This window comes from Chiloscyllium plagiosum, unplaced genomic scaffold, assembly GCF_037043375.1.
Source record: "Chiloscyllium plagiosum isolate Xiang-an unplaced genomic scaffold, Cpla_swu_hap1 HiC_scaffold_7, whole genome shotgun sequence".
Classification (NCBI taxonomy): Eukaryota; Metazoa; Chordata; class Chondrichthyes; order Orectolobiformes; family Hemiscylliidae; genus Chiloscyllium; species Chiloscyllium plagiosum.
This window is the reverse complement of record NW_028270145.1, coordinates 79,742,724-79,765,391: the sequence shown is the minus strand read 5'-3', so window position 1 is coordinate 79,765,391 and position 22,668 is coordinate 79,742,724. Positions and strand designations below refer to the sequence as shown.

General features: G+C 42.0%; 1 protein-coding gene across 3 annotated transcripts in view; it reads left to right on the top strand.

The window, feature by feature from the left end:
• The window catches only part of zranb3 (zinc finger, RAN-binding domain containing 3), a 178,803-nt gene that overhangs the window by 92,219 nt on the left and 63,916 nt on the right, over positions 1-22,668 (top strand). For all 3 annotated transcript variants that reach the window (XM_043694035.2, XM_043694033.2, XM_043694038.2), the window contains 2 exons: positions 3,280-3,399; positions 8,482-8,601. In XM_043694035.2, the coding sequence (XP_043549970.2) occupies positions 3,280-3,399; positions 8,482-8,601 (240 nt within the window). The remainder of the gene's footprint in view (positions 1-3,279; positions 3,400-8,481; positions 8,602-22,668) is intronic.

Sequence of the window (22,668 nt, the reverse complement as noted above, 5' to 3'; positions counted from 1 at the left end):
TCCCTTCATACCCAGAATCAATCTTGCAAACCTGCTTGGGGTTACCTCCAATGCCACTATACCTCTTAGTTAATAAGAGGACCAAAACTGTTCACACTATTGTAAGTGTGGCCTGATAAGTGCCTTGTATAGTTTCAGTAAGATCTCATAGTTTTGAGCTCCATTTCCTTTAAAATAAAGGCCAACAGTCCATTTGACTTCCCTACTACCTACTGAACTTGTTAACTTGTTGTGATTCATGCAGCCGGCCCTCTAATTCCCTCGTGCTGCAGCTTTCTGCAGTCTTTCTCCTACATTCAACTTGCCAAGATTTTCCTGCTCACCTAATCTGCCTATATTTCTTTGTCGACTGTTTGTGTCATCTTCGCTGCTTGCCTCTTCAGCCTCGGTGCTTTCGTCTTTCCCACAAGGGGAAACATTCTTTCAGCATTCACTTGTCAAATCCCCTCATGATCTTTAAATGTTTCATTAAGATCATCTCTTCTAAATCCCAAAGAATACAGGCCCAACCTGTTCAATCCTTCCCCAAAGGTAAACCCCTCATCTCAAGTGTCAGCCGACTGTTCAGAAAAGATTCACAAGGATGTTGCCAGGGTTGGAGGATTTGAGCTGTAGGAGAGGCTGAATAGGCTGGGCTGTTTTCCCTGGAGCGTCGGAGGCTGAGAGGTGACCTTATAGAGGTTTATAAAATCATGAGGGGCATGGATAGGATAAACAAACAAGGTCTTACCCCTGGGGTGGAGGAGTCCATACTAGAGGGCATAGGTTCAGAGTGAGAGGAGAAAGATACACAGGGACCTAAGGGGCAACCTTTTCACGCAAAAGATGGTAAATGTATGGAATGAGCTGCCTGAGGAAGTGATGGAGGCTGGTACAATTGCAGCATTTAAAAGGCATCTGGATCAGGATATGAATAGGAAGGGTTTTGAAGGATGTGTGCCAAGTGCTGGCAAATAGGACTAGATTAGGTTAGGATATCTGGTCAGTATGGATGAGTTGGACCGAAGGGTCTATTTCCATGCTGTGCATCTCTATGACTCTAAGTGAACCTTCTTTGGACTGTTTATAAGGTACTTGAATTTTTAAATAAAGAGAACAAAACTGTACACAACACTACAAATACCCTGAAAACTGTAACAAAACATCCATCTTTTTATATTACATTCCCTTTGCATTAAATGACATTTAGCAAACTCCATACTGCCACCATCCCATTCATAAACTGAGAGATCATCTCCCTTGAAGTGGGCACAGAAGACTTTGAGTCATTGTGTCAAGTTAAGCAGAGAACATCTCAGTGCTGTCTTGATCAACATCTATCCCTCGACCAGAATTGCTCAATCGAGATCTGGCGATGACTCCATGAGCTGAGTAGCTATCTCCTTAGCCATAAGTGACTTCAAATTGCATTTTCTTAATGTGCTATGATAATAATGCTGTTTTTTAAAAAAACAACTAACCCAGAAATATATTGTGCCATGACTGCAAAGAATATGCTGATAATTGTGCCTCACTGTTCTTCAAGATAATACAAAAATTAATCAAACCTGAATGAGACCAGCAAAATGATCAATTTGCCTCACTGACAACTACTCAGGACATAAACATTTATGTCAAGTTTTGTCAGGAACAGAAGAAAAGGTGATTTATTTTAACATTAAGTTTCAACAAGAACTGTAAGAAACGAAGATTTTTAATTCACTACAATGCAACTTAAACTATACCCTTCAAAAAATCCAATTGTGCACATGGTCAACTAAAATTAAGACAGACAAAAGGCACATTGTTTCACATATACTTTATGGATATAAAACAAATACACGCAAGGTTAAACAAAATTTCCAAAGATTGTCCAGGCCACAAGATAGCAAATTGCTTTCTTCGTTCTTTTGATTTTTGCAATAATGTAGCACTGTTGGTAAGGTGATGATCATTCTGAATTTGATGGCTGCTGCAGTGGATCAAGGTCTTTTCTTGTTCAAGTTACTTATTTTAACCTTTCTTTGTTTTTCTGTTGTTCCACACACAGCTAAAGGGAGAGTTGGTTGCTTTCTGTCTTCATCTCATGTTGATCTTGGAGTTTTTGCCCTCTTGCCCTGGCAGCCTGCTGCTCAACCAATCAGAGGGTTGTTTTCAGGCAGAATTTCCTTAAATCAAAAGATTTGGTGCTGCTCAGTCTTATTTTCCCTCCTACTGCTTCCAAAAGGAACATTTTATTGCACAATTCTACAACACGTTGCTCTTAAGTTGCTAAATTCTTTTGATATTTCAGATTTAGAAGCTTTCATTTCAGTTTAACGTCCCAAAGAAATAAAATATATATTCTCTTTGATTTGTTTTTAATATTTGTGCAAATTCAGAAACATTTCATTTTTGATTCAAACTTTCATTATTAATGTATTCATTACTGAAGTAATTTTGTTTCAATGGTATTGGTGATTATTTAATGCTTACACACATTACGCATTTTAAAATGGATATCTCATGCTGATATTGTGATCAGTTTTATTTCTACTTTTTGGTATGCATATATTTATAGTTTTGTAAAAATTATACTTTGATCAGTGTGATAGACATTTTATTTACTGGTTCTAATTAATAGATAGAACATAACTTTGAGTAAAATCAGAAGACTTTCAATCTGAATATGTGGTTCATACATTTAGAGTCATGCAGCAAGAAACTGGACCCTTCCGTCCAACTAATCAATTGGAACCAAGTTTCCCAAATAAACATAGTCCCCTTGCCTGTGCTTGGTCCATATTCCTACAAACCTTTCCTATTCATGTATTGATTCAAATGTCTTTTAAACATTATAAGTGTACCTGCATCTACCACTTCCTGTGGCAGTTCATTTCACATATGAACCACCCTCCGTGTGGAAAACGTTACCCCTCAGGTCCCTTTTAAATCTTTCTCTTCTCACCTTAAAAATATGCCCCCTAGTTTTAAACTCACCCACCCTAGAGAAAAGACTTTTGCTATTCTATTTATCTGTTGAGCTGCTTCTTAATTTATGCCATGCTGTGTAAAATATTTATTCATTTCCACACAGTTCTGATCATAAGTTAGTCAGCAATGTGTGAAACTTTGATCTAAATGCCTTGTATAAAGACTTGGCAGCTCCCACATCTGTAAACAGTTGCAATCCCTATGTAGTTTTAGACCAGATTTATGTATAGTTTGTATATCCTTATGCTAAACTCTTCATTAATCATGTATCTGTCAGCTGATATGACACAAATGAGCAGCAAGCTTACATTGCTAATTTTGCTTTAGGCAGGAGCAGTGAAGGACTACATTAAAATGATGCTACGTGATACAAAGTTGAAGTTCTTAGTTTTTGCACATCATTTGACTATGTTGCAAGCTTGCACAGAGGCTGCAATAGAAAGTAAGGTAATGTATATTTTAAATAATTTTCACCTTACTACCAAAATTATATTCATAATTTGGAGATGCCAGTGTTGGACTGGGTTATACAAAGTTAACAATCACACAACACCAGTTTATAGTCCAACAGGTTTATTTGGAAGCACTAGCTTTCAGAGCGCTGCTCCTTCATCAGGTGGCTGTGGAATCAAAGATCATAAGACACAGAATTAATAGCAAAAGTTTACAGTGTGATGTAACTGAAATTACATTTTGAAAAGACCTGGATTGTTTGTTTAGTCTCTCATCTTTTCGAATGAACATGCTGGTTTTTGTTCTTTCATATGTAAATCTCAGAGCTTTTTTAAAGTTACATTCTCAAGTAAACTTTAACAATTGGTGTCATGTCGGCTGAGATAACGCATTGAAGGTGTGAGGTGCTCTGTGTGAGACTGTCTGTCTGTGCCACAATGATCAGACTGATTCTAATCTAAAAAACAGAGATACAGAATTTTATATGGACTCACGTAGTTTTTGAGCAAAATAAAATTGAATTCAGCAAGTATAAATTCACCCCACAAATTTATTTGTGGGTGTGTGTGTGTGGCTGGTATATTGGGTCCAGGTCAATGTGCTTATTGATTGAATCTGTGGAGGAGTGCCATGCCTCTAGGAATTCCCTGGCTGTTCTCTGTTTGGCTTGTCCTATAATAGTAGTGTTGTCCCATCGAACTCATGTTGCTTGTCATCAGAGTGTGTGGCTACTAAGAATAGCTGGTCATATCGCTTCGTGGCTAGTTGGTGTTCATGGATGCGGACCGTTAGCAAAACCAATATAGTATATAAAATCCCATGCAAGGACTGCACAAAACACTACATAGGACAAACAGAAAGACAGCTAATGGTCCGCATCCATGAACACCAACTAGCCACGAAACGACCAATGATCAGCTATCCTTAGTAGCCACACACTCCGATGACAAGCAACATGCGTTCGATGGGACAACACTACTATTATAGGACAAGCCAAACAGAGAACAGCCAGGGAATTCCTAGAGGCATGGCACTCCTCCACAGATTCAATCAATAAGCACATCGACCTGGACCCAATATACCGGCCACTGCAGCGGACAGCTGGAACTGACAACCGGAAGCGGCAGATACAAATCACTATATATGCCGGAGGAAACATCACAGAAGCGCTTCACAGGAGGCTCCCAAGCAGTGAGGATGTCACCTAGACAGGGGACAAAACGTCTGCAACACAAATTCCCAGCTCAGCGAACAGAACCACAACAACGAGCACCCGAGCTACAAATCTTCGCACAACCTTTGAACTTTCACCTTGACATCAACATTTTCACCTTTGACAACCAGTTCTTCATCCAGGCACACAGAACAGCCATGGGGACCAAATTTGCACCCCAATATACCAACATGTTTCATGCACAGAATCAAATAAGACTTCTTCTCTACACAGGACCTCCAACCAACACTATAGATCAGGTACATTGACAACATTTTCTTCTTCTGGACCCAATGAGGACGAGTCACTGAAAAAGCTACACCGTAGTATCAAAGAGTTTCACGCCACCATCAAACTCACCATGGACTACTCTCTACTATCTGTCTCATTCTTGGACACATGCATCTCCACCAAGGATGGGCACCTCAGCATCTCCCTCTACCCTGCAAACCCACGGATAACCTCACGATGCTACACTTCTCCAGCTTCCACCTGAATCATATTAAAACAGCCACCCCCTATGGACAAGCCCTATGCATACATAGGCTCTGTTCAGAAAAGGAGGAACATGATGGGTACCTGGAAGTACTCAAGGATGCCCTCATAAGAACAGGGTCCGATGCTCAACTCATCGACCACCAGTCCCAACATATCACAGCAAGAAACCATAATGACCTCCTCAGGAGACAGACACGAGCTGCAACCAACAGGGTATCCTTCGCAGACAGTCACCCAAAGGTCTGAGGTCTAATGTCCCGGATCGCTTCAGTGTTCTCCTCCTAGAAGGGAACACTCCTGTCTGTTGATTGTTGAGCAGTGTGCAGCCTGCAGCACATTATCAATGAGGATGAGCACCTCACCAAGACCTTCCCCACACCTCCACTTCTCTCCTTTAAACAACCACCAAACCTCAAACAGATTTTTTTTGTAGCAAATTGCCCAGCTTTCAGGACAACACCATAAGACCTTGTCAGGGTAGACACTGCAAGACATGTTAGAATGTCGACATGGATACCACCACCATGCGTGGGGACACTTCCCACTGTGTACATGGCAAGTACTCGTGCAACTCAGCCATTGTTGTCTATCTCATGCGCTGCAGGCAAGGATGGCCTGAGGCATGGTACATTGGCGAGACCGAGCAGAGGCTACGGCAACAGATGAATGGACACTGCACAACAATCAACAGACAGGAGTGTTCCCTTCTAGGAGGAGAACACTGAAGCGATCCAGGACATTAGACCTCAGACCTTTGGGTGACTGTCTGCGAAGGCAAACTTCGGAACAGGCAACAATGCAAAATGGCCGAGCAGAGACTGATAGCCAAGTTGGGTACCCATGGGGATGGCCTCAACCGGGACCTTAGGTTCATGTCACACTACAGGTGATCCCACTGCTCAGCGCACGCGCGCACACACACGCACCCAGACAGACGCACAAACACACCTATAGATGCTCCTACAGACCCATACACCCACACAGACCTCTCTCATACAGAAGCTCTCTCTCACACATACAGTTCCATACTCTCATATATACACACACACACACACACCCTCTCACAGACTTCTACCCCTTTACATACTTACATACATACACACACACACACACACACACACACACACACACACACACACACACACACACAGACACTCATAAGACCCCCCCCACTCAACACACACATTTGTGGGGTGAATTTGTACTTGCAAAATTACATTTTATTTTGCTTAAAAACTGCTTGAATTCATGTAAGATTCTGTAAATCTGTTTTTTAAATTAGAATCATTGTGGCACACAGAGTCTCACAGGGCCCCTCACACCTTCAATGCATTATCTGGCTGACATGACACCAATTGTTAAAGTTCACTTGAGAATGTAACTTTAAAAAGTTCTAGGATTAACAAATGAAAGAACTGAAACCAGCATGTTCATTCTTAAAGATGAGAGATTTAACAAAACTCCAGGTGTTTTTCAATAAATAACTTCAGTTACATTACACTGTAAACTTTTGATATTAATTCTGTGTTTTATGATCTTATACTCCACAACCACCTGATGAAGGAGCAGTGCTCCAAAAGCTAGTGCTTCCAAATAAACCTGTTGGACTATAACCTGGTGTTGTGTGAATTTTGAAATTATATTCAGTGTTGGAGAATGTACAGTCAATATTGTATCTTCCTACTGCACGATTTAGTTTAGAAACCATCATAAGGTAACAAAAGAAAGTAACTTAGTGCATCTCGTATCTTTCAAGATCCTAAGTACTTAACCGGCCTAACCTTAAAGCACTTAATTACCTGCAAATTGCCATAGTGCTTTTCATGAATAGTCTCAGGTGCAGTTGTAAGAACATTTGAAGTGGGAGCAAAAGTGCACACTTTTGCAGTTCAAACCTGCTGTAAGACTTCTTTACTTTCAACTTGTATCACAATGGGGTTGGAGTCTTACATACAATTTACATTTTGAGTTGAAGTGGTATACCACAAGGACAGTGCTGCGTCCCTTATTGTTTGTGAAATATATAAATGATGTAGATGAAAATAGGGGGTGGGGGGTGGGGGTAAATGGTCATAGAGTCATAGTCATAGAGATGTACAGCACGGAAACAGACCTTCAAGTCCAACTTGTCCATGCCAACCAGATATCCTAAATTAATCTAGTCCCATTTGCCAGCTCTTGACTCATATCCCTCTTAAACCCTTCCTATTCATGTACCCAATCAGATGCCTTTTAACTGGGATTACTGACTTTAATAACTAAAAATAGAGGATTAACAAGGAAACTTGTGTTTAACCTTCACATGATGCTAGTTTGCCCTTTATTGTATTTCTGTGTTCAATTCTGCTCACCGTGCTTCAAAAAAGATTTACAAGGATGTTGCCAGGGTTGGAGGGTGTGAGCTATAGGGAGAGGCTGAATAGGCTGGGGCTGTTTTCTCTGGAGTGTTGGAGCCTGAGGGGCGATCTTGTAGAGGTTTATAAAATCATGAGGGGCATGGATAGCGTAAATATACAAGGTCTGTTCCCTGGAGTGAGGAGTCTAGAATTAGAGGACATAGGTTTGGGTTGAGAGGGGAAAGATTTAGAAGAGACCTAAGGGGCAACCTTTTCACGCAGAGGATGGTGTGTATATGGAATGAGTTGCCAGAGAAAGTGGTGGGGGCTGATACAATTGCAATATTTAAAAAGCATCTGGATAGGTATATGAATAGGAAGGGTTTAGAGGGGTGTGGGCCAAATGCTGACAAATGGGACTAGATTAGTTTAGGATATCTGGTCAACATAGGCTGTTCAGTTTGACTTGTCTATGCTGTACATCTTTATGATCTGGAAAGCACAGTGTGAAAGACTGGAAGTTGATTCGATGGGAACTTTTAAATGGAGATTGGATAATTAACTGAGAAGAAATAATTACAGGGTTATGGGGAAGAGCAGGAGAGATGGAGTATTTGAATAGCCTTACTGAAGACCTGAGTCAAGAAAAGCACAGCAGATCAGACAGCATCCGAGGAGCAGGAAAATCGATATAGGATGAAGGGCTTTTGCCTAAAAAGTTGATTTTCCTGCTCCTCGGATGCTGCCTGACCTGCTGTTCTTTTCCAGCACCACAGTCTTGATTCTAATCTCCAGCATCTGCAGTACTCCCTTTCGCCTTGCTGAAGACCTAGCAGAGGCAAGTGGTGGATCATTCTGAGTCTATGATGTAAACTGTTCCCTGGGCTGGTATGCAATAATTATAGATAACAGATTGTTAATGTGGAAACTGATACTTAAGAATCAAATCTTTTAGCATCCTATTGACCATAATATTGTTGCTCAGTATTCATTATCCAGATATGAAATGTCGTCTGTTTTTTTGGTTAGGCACGGTACATAAGAATAGATGGTAGTGTTCCATCTTCGGAAAGGATTAATCTTGTCCATCAGTATCAAAATGATCCAGAGACGCAAGTTGCAATCCTCAGCATCAAGGCAGCTGGACAGGTATTATGATTGCAATTTAAAAAGCCAAGATCTATTATTGATGTCTAATTAGGAGATACTAAACAAAGAATGTAACTGATAAGTAATGTTGGATATTATTTAGCATGTTTGTGGTATTCTTGACAGTAAGACTTTAAGTTTCTTCCATCAGTGCTGGTTTTCTCCCTCATTTCATGAAATATTGGAATAGATGAAACAATGTTGTTTCAGTTCATTTTTTGTTACTTCTTTGGCATGTCTTTGTGCCTTTTATTTTTCTACTTTTTTTGTTATTTTGTTTGGTTCATTTTCACCTTTCATTTGTTGCAGGGATATTTTTCCTTTTTTGTCTATTTGTTGAACAGTAAACTTAAATGTTTTGCTAGAAACAGGCATTTAAGTTTTCCTTGTTAGCAGTCGCTCAGGGTCAATAATGACTTGCTTCCACTGTTGGGGGTGTGGACATGTGTCTGTGGTGGCTGAACAATCCTAACCTGAAGCTGCAGGCTCTGCCACAAGTAGGGTAGGTGGTATTTGAGAAGGTGGGTTGCTCTGGATTCTGTGCACTATTTCTGCTGCTTTCACTTGGCCACCACACACTCCATTTGGTGACTCTCTATGGTTGTCAACTTCATGGATGCAGCTTCTCTATTTTGTGCATTCCAGGGCAAATGATTCCCACATGTTGCATTTGTTTAGGGAGGCTTTTGGGATGTTGATGTAGCATTTTCTCTGCCATCCTAGTGATTGGTTATCATTAGAGCTCCAATTTAGAGCTCTTGTTTAGGGAGTCTTGTGTCACAATGTAATATGCTCATTGCCTCGATACTGCTGATATTGGCCTGGGAGAAGACACGTTGGTACACCTTTCCTACCAACTGATTTACAGGATTTTGCGAAGGCCACACTGATAATTTTCCAGGGATTTGTGGTGTCTGCTGTACGTAGTCCATGTTTCTGATGCATACAGAGAGGTGGGGACCATGGTTGGTTGGTGCTGTCTTTGTGGTCTTGGACTTGGAACTGTGTTCCTCGTGCATCCGAAGGCTAAGCTGGTGCATTGAAGTCAGTGTTTGATTTCGTTATCAATGTCCACTCGCAAAGTGAGGAGGCTTTCAAGGTATGAGAAATGATCCATGTTGTTCAGGGGGTCACCGTGGATTTTGAATGTCAGGAACAGTTGGTAGAGAACCTTTGTTTTCCACATGTTTAGTCTGAGGCTCAATCTCTGATACCCACTTGGTGAATGCATTGACGATGGTTTTTAGCTTGGCCTCTGAGTGTGAGCAGTGCAGGCATTGTCTGTGGATGGCAGCTTGATGACAGGAGTTGGGGTGGTCTTGGCTCTGGCCTGGAGGCATTAAAGATCAAACAGTTTCATTTGTGCTGTGGACGAGCTCCACTCCAGCAGGAGCTTCTGGAGATGAGGTGGAGTGTTGCAGTGAGAAAGATGGGCAAGAACACTGATGCTAAGGGTATGTGATGAAGCTTTGGTGGGGATCATGGCTTGCATGTCATCGTAAAGTAGGTGGAGAATGGTGATAAATTGCAGTGGCAGCCAAATATGAGGAGAATTTCCGTAATCAATCAAGGTTGACAGAGTTAAAGTGCCTCTGTGAGATTGATGAAGTACATGTACAGAGTTTGGTGTTGCCTAATCTTTTCTTGGATTTGATGTGCTCTAATAAGCATGTCCATTGTGCCTCTTAACGGACATAAACCGCATTGAGACTTGGGGAGGAACTCTTCAGCTGGGAAGAATTTTTAGTGTGAACTTTCCCCTTGTGGATAAAAGGGAAATCGCTGTAATTTCCACTGTAGGATCTATTTTCTTTCTTGAAGATGGTCAGTTAGATATCCTGGATTGTTGTCTTCCTTCCAGACAATAACGACAAGATCATGGTTCATAACGAGAGCCTCTCCTTTTAGCACTTGGAGAAATGTCTGTCTGTCTGTCTTTAAGCAGGGATACCATCTATGCTGGAGGCCTTGTTGTTTATGAGCTGTCAATGGCTTTTTCAACCTCATGGTGATTTGGAGGTGTGATGAGATGGCAACAGATAATGTGTTGTAAGATGATATTGAGAGCACTTGTGTTGAAGGCTGAATCTTTGTTGAGGAGGTTATTGAAGTGCAGCAGGCATTGGCTGCCTCTTGGTCTTTGATGTTCGAAGTGTAGATGGTTTTAATTGCACTGAAGAAGTCACACATGTCATAGGTTGTCATTGAGTTGGTAAATCTCTTATGCTCTTTCCACTCACCATCTACTCTTTCGGTAATACGTTCTTTATTGCACGTCAACCTTCAGTTGTCTGTAGTCTTGTTTTGTTTTGAGTTTTGGTAAAGCTGCTAATTCAGGAAAGTCTGATCCTGGATCTTCTAATTATTCTGCTAAAAGCAGTCTTGCTGTTTCCTGGCGCACAATTATACATAGGATGTTCCTCATGACTGGAACAACTTGTTGATGCAATGATATCTACCCTCATGTACTGATGAGGCTGTATCTGAACGGGTTGATTAGAAAATGTTATTACATACTCGCGGAGTAGGTGAGACTTAAAGCTAGGCCTCACCACAAGTGTCTTGCAGATACAACAGTGCAGCACAGGAACAGATCCTTTGGCCCAGCATGTCTGTGCTGACCATGATGCCATTTTAAGCAAACCTCATCTGCCTGTACATTGATCTATCACTATTCCTGCCTGTTCATGTGTCTGTCTAAATGCTACTTAAACTTCGCTACCGTATCTGCTTCTACTACCTGCATTGGCAGCGTGTTCCAGGCACCAACCTACCCTCTGTTCAAAAAAAACTTTCCTCCTACATCTCCCTTCAGCTTTTCCCCTTTCATCTGAAATGTATGCCCTATTGTATTTGACATTTCCACCCTGAGTAAAAGACGCCAAGTATCCACCTGATCCATGCCTCTCATAATTTTGTACACTTCTTTCAGGTTGTCCCTCAGCATCTCGTGCTCCAGCGAAAACAATCCAAGTGTGTCCAACCTCTCCTTATAGTTAATACAGTCTAATCCAGGCAGCAATCTGGTAAACCTCTTTTGCACCCTCTCCAAAGCCTCCACACCCTTCCTACAGTGTGGGAACCAGTACTGCCTAATGCTGTTGGAATTAGCCTTCTCCCCCCGCCACCCCCCGAGTTTAGAGCTTTCACCCAAGGACCAGTTTTCTTCCTCTTGCATAACTATCTTAAAAGTTACTCAGTTATGATCACTGTTCCCATACTGAATCTTCGATCACCTGGCCAGACTCATTGAAAGGTCAAGGACAACCTTTTTACTAGTTAAACTATCTACATGTTTGAGATTTTGGGGAAGGTTTGTAGCTCAGGTTGTGAATCGGGTTGTCAGTTTGCTCGCTGAGCTAGTGGGTTTGTTTTCAGACATTTCGTCACCATTGCTAAGTAACCTCATCAGTGAGCCTCCAGTGAAGCGTTGGTGTTCTGTCCCGCTTGCTATTTATGTGTCTTGGTTTGTTGTGGTAGGTGATATCTTTTCCGGTTCTGTTTCTGAAAGGTTGGTAAATGGGGTCCAGTATCTATCTGTATGTTTGTTAATGGGGTTCCGGTTAACAGAATTCTAGTTTGAATGCCAGGCCTCTCTGAATTCCCACGCGTGTCTTTGTTTGGCTTGTGCCAGGATGAATGCATTTTCCCATTTGAACTGATGTCCCTCTTCATATGTGTGTATGGATACTAGTGATAGTTGGTCATGTCTTTTGGTGGCTAGTTTGTGGTCATGTATTCTGGTGGGTAGTTTCCTGCTGGTTTGTCCAATGTAGTGTTTGTTGCAATCCCTGCGGGGTATTTTATATATTATGTTCGTTCTGCTGGCTGTGGGTATGGGGTCCTTGAATTTCATCAGTAGTTTTAGTGTGATAGTAGGTTTGTGGGCTACCATGATGCCTAGGGGCTGGAGTAGTCTGGTGGTTGTCTCAGAAATGTCTTTGATGTATGGTAGGGGGGGCTAGGGTCTCTGGGTGTGTAGTGTCTTTGTTTTTGTCAATTGTGCAGGAATCAGCGGACTGCGCTCATCAGGTAACCATCGTTCCTGAATACGTTTATATAGGTGTTTCTCCTCGGCTTTTCATAGTTCCACGGTGCTGCAATTTGTTGTGGTTCGTTTAAATAGTGTCCTGGTGCAACTCCATTTGTCGGTGTTGGGATGGTTGCTTCTGTAGTTGAATATCTGGTCTGTGTCTGTGGCTTTCCTATAGATGCTGATCTGCAGTTCTCCACTGATTTTTCTTTCATGATGTCCAGCAAGGGAATTTGGTTATTGTTCTCTTTGGTGAATTTTATAATGGTGTAAAAGTATTCGTATGCACAGACAAAGAAGGACACCAGTTTGACTGGGATAATGCATCCATCCTGAGATAGGCCAAACAAAGACACAAGCTGGAATTCCGAGAGGCCTGGCACTCAAACCGGATCTCCATTAACAAACATAAAGGGGGGAGATCCAAGATGGTGGCGACCCAGCAAGTCTGAGTCTGTAGTGCTCTGCCCAAGACTCAGGCAGTGGGCTGCCAGCTTCCACAACACCTGCAAAATCATTTAAAATAACTTTTTTTTTAAAATCAGCTAGTCATTTTGCACCAAACGTGAGTAGTTTGGTGCTCTGTTAAAATAACTAAGGAAAAGAATGCAGCACACAGGAACCCTTCCCCCACCCTCCCCAGCTGCAGCAGAGACGTCCACAGCCACCCCCGGGGGACTTACCTATGGTGGCGAGCCTTGTTGCAGTAATTACCAAGCTGAAAGAGAAGATCGACGCCTTCATTGAAGAGTCCAGGAGCAGGTGGGAATTGTCGGTCGCGCTGCAAAAGCACGACCGAAACATAGAAAAAATCGAACATCGAGTCGGAGGGGTGGAGCTAAAGGCCGCGACCTCCAAGGCTGCTGCAAAATCAGCCGTGGGTCGGGTCCGGACTCTCGAAGAGCGAGTCCGGGTCTTAGAAGACCACATCAAATATTCGTTTGCTGGGCCTTCCTGAACGGGAAGAGGAAGGCCAGCTTGCAGTGTTTTTGGAGCAGTGGCTCCCTCAGATGTTGAAGGTGGAGGCTGGATCAGGCCAGGTAAGGGTAGAATGGGCCCACTGGGTTGCAATACGCAGGCCTGGGTTGGACCAGCGCCCCTGCCCGGTCCTGTTCTGGCTTCAGTGCTACAGAGAGGAGCAAATGCTCCTGGAAGCCTCCAGAAATCTCGGGAAAGATCCCCAGGCCATGACTTACAAAGGATCTAAGATCATGCTGTTTCAGGATTTTTCTCCAGCTTTGGTCCGCAAGAGGAGGGTGTTTGATGAAATTAAGAAGCATCTAAGGGATTTGAACATTCCGTACTCCCTGTGCTACCCAGCGACACTACGTTTTAGCCACGAAGGGTCCGTCTATACCTTCGGATCGCCAGAGAAGGCCAAGGAATTTTTGGACTTTCTTAAATAGATTGTAAGAGTTAATTCGTGTGGTGAATGATTTGTTCTGCCCCCCCCCCCCCACCCCCCGTTTATCCTTTTTTTTCTCTTATCACCTTTATTGTTTAATATTATCTCAGGAGGGGGGCTTATTTGTTCTCCACTTTGTGATTTTCTTTTTTAATATATATAGGCTGGGTGGTCTGGTTGATTCAGGTGAAGAGGGGCGTCTGCCTTGTCCTACCTTATCTCTTTCTTTTAGAGCGGGGTTGTTTCCCCCTATTATTTTGTGTTACTTATCTGTTGAGACTGTAACTTTATAATTTTATATGTTTATATGTGGTATTAACATTTCCATTACCAAATATATCTAGGTGTGGGGGGGTGGTTTGGGTACTCACTGTTAACTTTAGCTTTACAGTATACTTGAATTTTCTTTATTTTATTATGGGGTGCCTGGGTCGAAGGTGGGGCACTGGTTGGGAGAGGATATAATGGGTTTTCGGAAAGGAAGTGATGCCCCCTGGAAGCAACGGGGAAAATCTCCGTTTAAATATGTTTTATATTTTTTCTATTTAGAAATAGTTTTTTATTATATTGGTGTGAGTGTATTAAAGAATCTCTATTTTTGTGACTTTTCTATGGTCTATGCTCGGGGTGTTTTGGATGGGTTTTCTCCTCCCAGGGGGTCTCTGACTTGCCTGGATGATTATGGTTAGTCATTCGATTAAATGGTGCACCTGGAATGTCAAGGGGAGTAATTCACTAGTCAAAGGGAAGAAAATACTATCAAACCTCAAAAAAGAAAGGATTGATATAGCTCTCCTATGGGAGACACATTTACTGGATAAAGAACACTTGAAATTACAACAGGGTGGATTTGATCAGGCCTTCTTTTCTTCTTTCAGCTCAAAAAGTAGGGGAGTAGTCATTCTTATTCGGAAGAATCTCCCTTTCAAAATCCTAAGTCAGATAAAAGATGAATCTGGACTGATTGAAGCCCTTATAAATGGAGGGGAATATGGGATTTTGAATCTGTATTGTCCCCTGGTGCATCCTTTCAAATTGATAATTGAAGCGTTCTCCAAACTGATGGCTCTCTGGGCTCGTCATACAAGTATAGGAGGAGACCTTAATTGCATTATGGACCCAGAGATAGACAGGATACCCAAGAGTACTATGGGTGTATCCTCCAGATCCAGACAATTGGTGGATTTGAATAAAGAGTTAGGATTAGTAGATGTATGGAGGTGCCTACACCCGCAAGGCAGAGATTTCTCTTTTTACTCTAATCCACATAAATGTCACACTAGAATTGATATTTTTTTGCCCCCTTGACCTTTTTTGAATTCCGTATCATCCTGCAAAATAGGTAATATAATAATTTCTGATCACGCTGCTGTGTAGATGGAAATCGAGGCTAGGAACAATGAGGCATCCCCCTGACATTGGCGTATGGATTCTTTCTTAATGAAGGATAGTAAATTTGTAAAATGTTTCGCAAGAATTTAAAACTTTTTTGGAAATTAATTCAGGTACGGCTAGTAACCCATCAATGATGTGGGAGACCATTTAGGCTTATGCGCAAGGTCTGATCATTTCATACTCGGCGACCCGGAAAAAACTAAAGGGAGAACCACAGCATCTACTTGAGGCTCGCTTAGAGGCAGCTGAAACAGTGTACGTTGATAGACCTTCTGTTGCTAAATTACAAAGGATTATGGCCCTTAGGACAGCCCTGAATACCACGCTTACCCAAACGGCAAAGAGGGAAATATTATTTGCAAGGCAAAGATTATATGAATTTGGCGATAAACCTGGTAGATACTTAGCATTTTTCGCAAGGAAAAAAAAAGGCCCCTCAAGCTATCACGTCCATTAGGGAAAGTGCTGGTACTCTGACTCATGATCCTAAAAGGATCAACACAATCTTCAGAAAGTTTTATTCCGATTTGCATAAATCGCAGGATTGTGAAGATAGAGCCAGGAGGATGCAGTCCTTTTTTAAAAGCCTGGCCTTTCCGGACTTAACCCCAGAATAGGTGTCGGTCCTGAATGCTCCCCTAACAACCCAGGAAATACTTGACACAATCAGGCAGCTTCAGAGCGGTAAGGCACCTGGCCCCGATGGATTTCAGGTTGAATTCTACAAAGAATTTTACAGGAGTATTAGCTGGTCCACGTATGGACATGTACAACTACTCATATCGTCAGGGCTGCCTCCCACCTTCGCTGAAAGAGGCAAATATCTCCCTTATTCTCAAAAAAGGAAAGGACCCAGATAATCACACATCATACAGACCAAAATCCTTGCTAAATGTAGATTTTAAAATTCTTTCTAAAACATTAGCATTGAGGCTGGAGAGGGTATTGCCATATATCATAAAAGAGGATCAGACAGGGTTTATCAAGGACCGTAGATCATCTAATAATATTAGAAGGGTTTTGAATGTCATTCAAGTCTGTCATCAGGAAAAGATTACTGGGAATAGTAGTCTCATTGGACGTGGAGAAGGCATTCGACAGGGTTGAATGGTCATACCTGTTCTATACATTGGAAAGGTTTGGCATTGGAAAGGTATTTGCTAACTGGGTCTCAACATTGTATAATGATCCCAAAGCAGTTGTGATCACCAATGGCTTAGGCTCGGATAGCTTCAGTGTGGGTAGGGGCTGACTTCACTGTTGCTATCCACGCTAATAATTGAGTCACTAGCGGAAGCTATATGGGCTCACTCTAATATAACGGCCCCGAGGGTTGATACAGGTAAACATCAAATTACCCTTTATGCAGATGTTCTCCTTTTTCTGAGTAATCCTCTATTGTCCGTGCCTTCTCAGGATACAAAATTAATTTCTCAAAATCAGAGGCCATGCCGATGGGTGGCCTCGCTAGTATGTCCCACTTATTGGGCGGATCTCACTTTCCCTTTCGATGGTCTCTGGAGGGTTTCTTATATTTAGGTATTTTTATCACCCCAGTATTTGGCCAGCTATACAAGGTCAATTTTGTGTATCTACTGGAAAGAATAAGGTAGGACCTTCAAAGTTGGGGGGATCTTCCAATTTCCTGGCTAGGTAGAATAGCTCTAATTAAAATGAATGTCTTGCCCCATCTCTTATACCCTATGAGAATGCTCCCGGTGAAGCTGCCGAGGCCGGCACTGCGCAAATTGTATGGTTGGCTTGGTTCTTTCATCTGGAATCATAGACGGCACCTCATTAAGTTAAAGAAGCTACAGCTTCCACAGGCAAGGGGAGGGCTGGATTTTCCAGACTGAGTTCCCTGTTAAGCTACATAGCCGATTGGGTCGCGTCTGACCCACAATCAATCTGGCTGGAAATCGAGGCTTCTCAAGTAAAGTACCCTCTTATTAACCTCTTACTTTTAGAAAAGATGAAAATCATTATGGACCACTGTAAAAACCCTATCGTATTAAACACAATTCAAGCCTGGAATATAATGCGGCAAAACAGGGGTAATTCACATAAAACATCCCCCTATACTCCAACCGTGGGGGCATGGGGTTTTCAGCCGGGGCTCACAGACGCCACATTCAAATACTGGAGGTACCAGGGTACCTCCTGTTTCGGGGATCTGTTTGAGGAGGGGGTCCTGATGTCTTTTGAACAGCTGCATCAGAAATTTGGACTACCTAATGGAGACCTCTTTCGATACTTCCAAATTGGAGATTACATACAGAAGAAGACTACGCTATTAGATAGTCTTTATAAATCAGGTAGAGAACATAGAGTGTTGTGGCCAATGGGTGTACCCTCGGTCAGCACTCTTTATCATTTATTACATAATTAAGTGGCGGAAGACATGGTCTGTCTGCTTAGAACATGGGATCAGGAATTAGGACTGGAAATTTCCACAGAAATGTCGGATGACATCAGGGAAAATGTCAGAAAAATCTCCATTTGTAACAGAACCCAGGCCATTCAGTTAAAGATACTCCATAGGACTCATATAGCACTGGAACGATTGGCAAAATTGAGGGCATGAGCATCTCCAATGTGTTCCAAATGTAAAACAGAGGTGGGCACTCTCACACACTGCTTATGGACATGCCATAAGATCCGCAAATACTGGACCAAAGTTGCAAATGCCTTGACAGAAATCTTGGGACCGGAAATTAGAGTAGATCCAGTATCTCTTCTCCTGAGCTTCTCGAGCTTACCTTCTCTGGATGTGCACGGCAGGAAATTATTTTCCATTCTCTCCTTTTGTGCAGGGAAAAATATCTTTGTAAACTGGGTGGCTGAGGGCCCTCCAGGATTTCCGAATTGGCACAGATTAATCATGGAATGTATTCCCCTTGACTTCCTTACAAATATGGTGCACCAAAAAACAGAATTATTCTATAAAATATGGCAGCCCTTCTTGAATTAAATGGATACAGGTATTTCAGCCATTTTGTCAAGAGCTTTCAGCTAGTTGAGGTGATGGTTCTGGCTGGTCCGGGGCCCATTGGGGGAGGAATCCCGCATGAATACGGGTTTTATTACGACTTGATGTTAATTCATTCCGAGCATGTACTTCACTATTTAATTACTATGTTATCCTTTGTTTTTCTCTTGAGTAATGTAAGATATTTGATCGTACGCTCTGGTTAGTTATAGGTTAAATTAGTAGTTAGATGAGTTTTGTCTTTTTCCTTTTTTTCTCTGTATCTCTTCTTTTTGTTTGACAGATTTTGGCTATTATTTATTTAATTGTATATTAGTGTTTGTACTTGTTTTTTTATTTGTAAGCTTGTAAAAACATGTTAAATTTTCAATAAAAATATCTGTTTTTAAAAAAAACAAACACACAGATCTGGACTCCATTTACCAATCTCTCAGAAACAGAACCAGAAATGATAATACCCACCACAACAAACTGAGACACATGACTAGAAAGTATGACAAAACACCAATGCTTCACTGGAGGCTCACTGATGATGTTCCCTCTCATGGTGATGAAACCTCTGAGAAAAAAACCCACCAGCTTAACGAACAAACGGACAACATGTCTATGTATTGTTTCAAAAACCCTCCTGAATGCACCAAATCTTGGCTCTTCTATCCCTCTGGAACTAAGGACATCCCAGCCAATGTTTGGGAAGTTAAAATCACCTAGGACAACAACCGTGTTGTTTTTACATCTTTCCGTAGTCTACCTACATATATGTTTCTCTATCTCTTTGTGGTTATTGGAGGCCTATAGTACAATTCCATCATAGTGATCGCACCTTTCTTAAGTCCTATCCATATTGCCTGGCTGAATGAGCCTTCCAAGATGCCTCCCCTCAGTACAGCTGTGACATTCTACTTAATCAGTATTGCAACCCTTTTCCATCCCTCTCTATCGAGCCTGAAACCTCTAAACCCTGAAAAAATTAAGCTGCCAATCCTGCCCTTCTCTCAACCAAGTTACTATCATGGCTACCACATTGTAGTTCCCTGTACTAAGCTAGGCTCTCAGCTCATCTGCTTTACCTGTTATACTCCTTTTATTAGAATAAATACACTTCAGACCATCAGACTTCTGATCGTTAACATGGCCCTGCCTTTCTTCCTGTTAGACTTACTTGATTTAACTTGGACCTTCTCTTCAATGACTCCACATGCTGATCTCCTGCTTCGTAATCGCTGTATCTCTTGTATCCAACAAGATGGCTGCTGTTCTGTTTCTGTACTTGTGTTGTCTTTAAAACCTTTTTAATCTGTCTTTGTGGCAGTCTAAACAAGTTTCTGTTGCCCATTGTACTTTACAAAACAAAGTCATATCTCTTGTTTTTAAGGTTGTATTTTTTGATAAGTGAATGAGTGGGGTTCATTTTATTTATCTGCCAGGTGTTACGTTATTTTTTCCAACAGTCATGAGGCTTTCAAGGTCATTTAAGATACCCACTTTCCTGTATGGTGTTTCTTAGCCTATTCAAATATTGGGTCGAGTCATGGAGACATAAAAAATAGAAATAGGTTGTTTGGCCCAGCACGTCTGTGTCATCCAACCAACACCAAACTACACTAATCCCATTTACCTGCACTTGGTCCATGGCCTGCATTGCCCTAGTATTTTAAGTACTCATCCTGAAGATTCTTAAATTTAGAGTACCTACCGCTACCATCAGGTCAAGCAGCATGTTCCATACATCTAACTTATTTTTTCTCAGGCCACTTGCTCCTCACCTTAAACTTATGCCCTCTGGTCTTAGACATATCTGCCATGAGGAAAGATTCTCACGATCTACTCTGTCTTTGCCTTTCAATTTTGTATACCTCACTCAGATTCTTCCTCAGCCTCCACTGAATTTGGAAACAGGCCATTCGGCCCAACAATTCCACACCGACTATCCGAAGAGCATCCCTCCCCACCAGACCCATCCCTCTACCCTGCCCCTGTAACCCTGCATTTCTCATGGCTAATGCACCTAAACTACACATCCCTGAACCCTCCGGGTAATTTAGCATAGCCAGTCCACCTAACTTGCACATCTTTGGACTGTGGAAGAAAACCGGAGCACCCAGCAGAAACCCACACAGACACTAGGAAAACGTGCAAACTCCATACAGTCGCACTGTGAGGCAGCAGCACTAACTACTGAGTCACCCTGCCACCCAAATTAGTTTATCCAGTCTCTCCTCTTAACTGAGACTTTTTATCACAGGCAGCACCTGGGAAATTTCCTCTGTAACCTCTCCAGTATAGTCACATCCTTCTGATAGTGCGACCACCAGAACTGCACACACTGTTCCATTTGTGATCTAACCAATGTTTTATAAAATTGTAACAAGTCTTCCTTGATCATACATTACACATCGCAGCAAGTGAAGACAAGCATTCTGTACATCATCTTCACCCCCATCCACTAGTGCTGACACCTTCAGGCATCTATGAACTTGTACGCCAATGTTGCGTTATTAGTCAGTACTCTACAAGGACCTACCATACACTGAGTATATCGTGTCCTGATTGAACTTCCCATCCCTTGTACTTATCAGGATTAATCTGCCATAACTATGCCCAGGGGAAAGTGAGGACTGCAGATGCTGGAGTACCAGAGTTGAAAAATGTCCTGCTGGAAAAACACAGGCCAGGCAGCATCCGAGGAGCAGGAGAATCGACGTTTTGGGCATATGGACGTCGATTCTCCTGCTCCTCGGATGCTGCCTGGCCTGCTGTGTTTTTCCAGCACGACATTTTTCAACTCATAACTATGCCCAGTTTACCAGTTGGTCAACATCAGACTGTAGCCTGAGACCATCCTCCTCATTATCAACTAATTTTCATGTCATCTACAAACTTGCTAATTCTACTTTCTGCATTCACATCCAAGTTGTTAAAATATATAACAAATAGCAAGGGTCCCAACACCACTCGTCAGAAGCTTCCAATTACAAAAGCAATTGTATACCATCCTCCTATTTGCAAGCCAATTTTGAATCCATTTTGCCAACATGCCTTGGATTTCAGCACTCTTACTTTTTGAATCAGCCATACATGTGGGAAACCTTGCTTGTCAAAAGCCTTAAGTCAGTGGAAACCACATCAAGTGCAATATCCTCATCAAAATATTTAGTCACCTTTTCAAAAAAAATCAACCAAATTAATCAGACAGGATCTTTCTTGAACAAATCTGTGCTGACTATCCCTGATTAATCCTTACCTTTCCATGTATTGATTAAGCGAAAGTGAGGACTGCAAATTCTGGAGATCAGAGTCAAGATTACAGTGGTGCTGGAAAAGCACAGCAAGTCAGGCAGAAGGGCTCCTGCCCGAAACATCGATTTTCCTGCTCCTCGGATGCTGCCTGACTTGCTGTGATTTTTCCAGCACCACTGTAATCTTGACCATGTGTTGATTAATCCTGTCCTTCACAATTTCTCCAATAATTTCCCGACCACTGACACTCGACTAACTGTTCTTTAATTACCTGGCCTATTTGGACTGTCCTTGAACAAAAGAACCCCATTAACTATCTTCCACTCACTTGGCACTTCACCTTTGACCAGTGAAATACTACATGCATCCACCAGAGCCCCAGCAATTTCTTCCCTTGCCTCCCATTGCAGACTGGGTTTCATCTCATCTGGTCCAGGGGATTTATGCAACCTTATGTCCATTAAAACATCCAAAACCACCTCCTTATTAATCTTCACGTGTTCCAGACTGGACCATCCCAAGTGAAATCTCTGACTACAATATCTTTCTCCTCTGCAAATACACTTGAAAGTATTCATTTAAGACCTTACCCATATCCACTGGCTCCATCCACAGGTTACCCCTGTGCCCTCTAATAGGTCCCACGTTTTCCTTGGTAATCCCCTTACTCTTAATACACTGATAAAAGGCCTTGAGGTTTTCTTGATCACGTCTGCCAAAGATACTTTGTGTCCACTCATTGCTCTCCTAATTTGCTTTTTAAACACTAGCTACGTTATAAGCCTTTGAAGGGTCTTCCCTGTTTTTAATGTGCAGTGCCTGACATGTGCTTCCTTTTGTTTTGTCAAACTCTCAATGTCCCTTAACATCCAGGGTTCCCTGGTCTTGCAGCCCTTACCCTTCACCCTTAGAGGGACATGCTTAACCTGAATTCTCACTGTACAACTTTTAAAAGATGACTTTGAAACATAAAGTTCTGGTCACTATCTCTAAAATGCTTGCCTG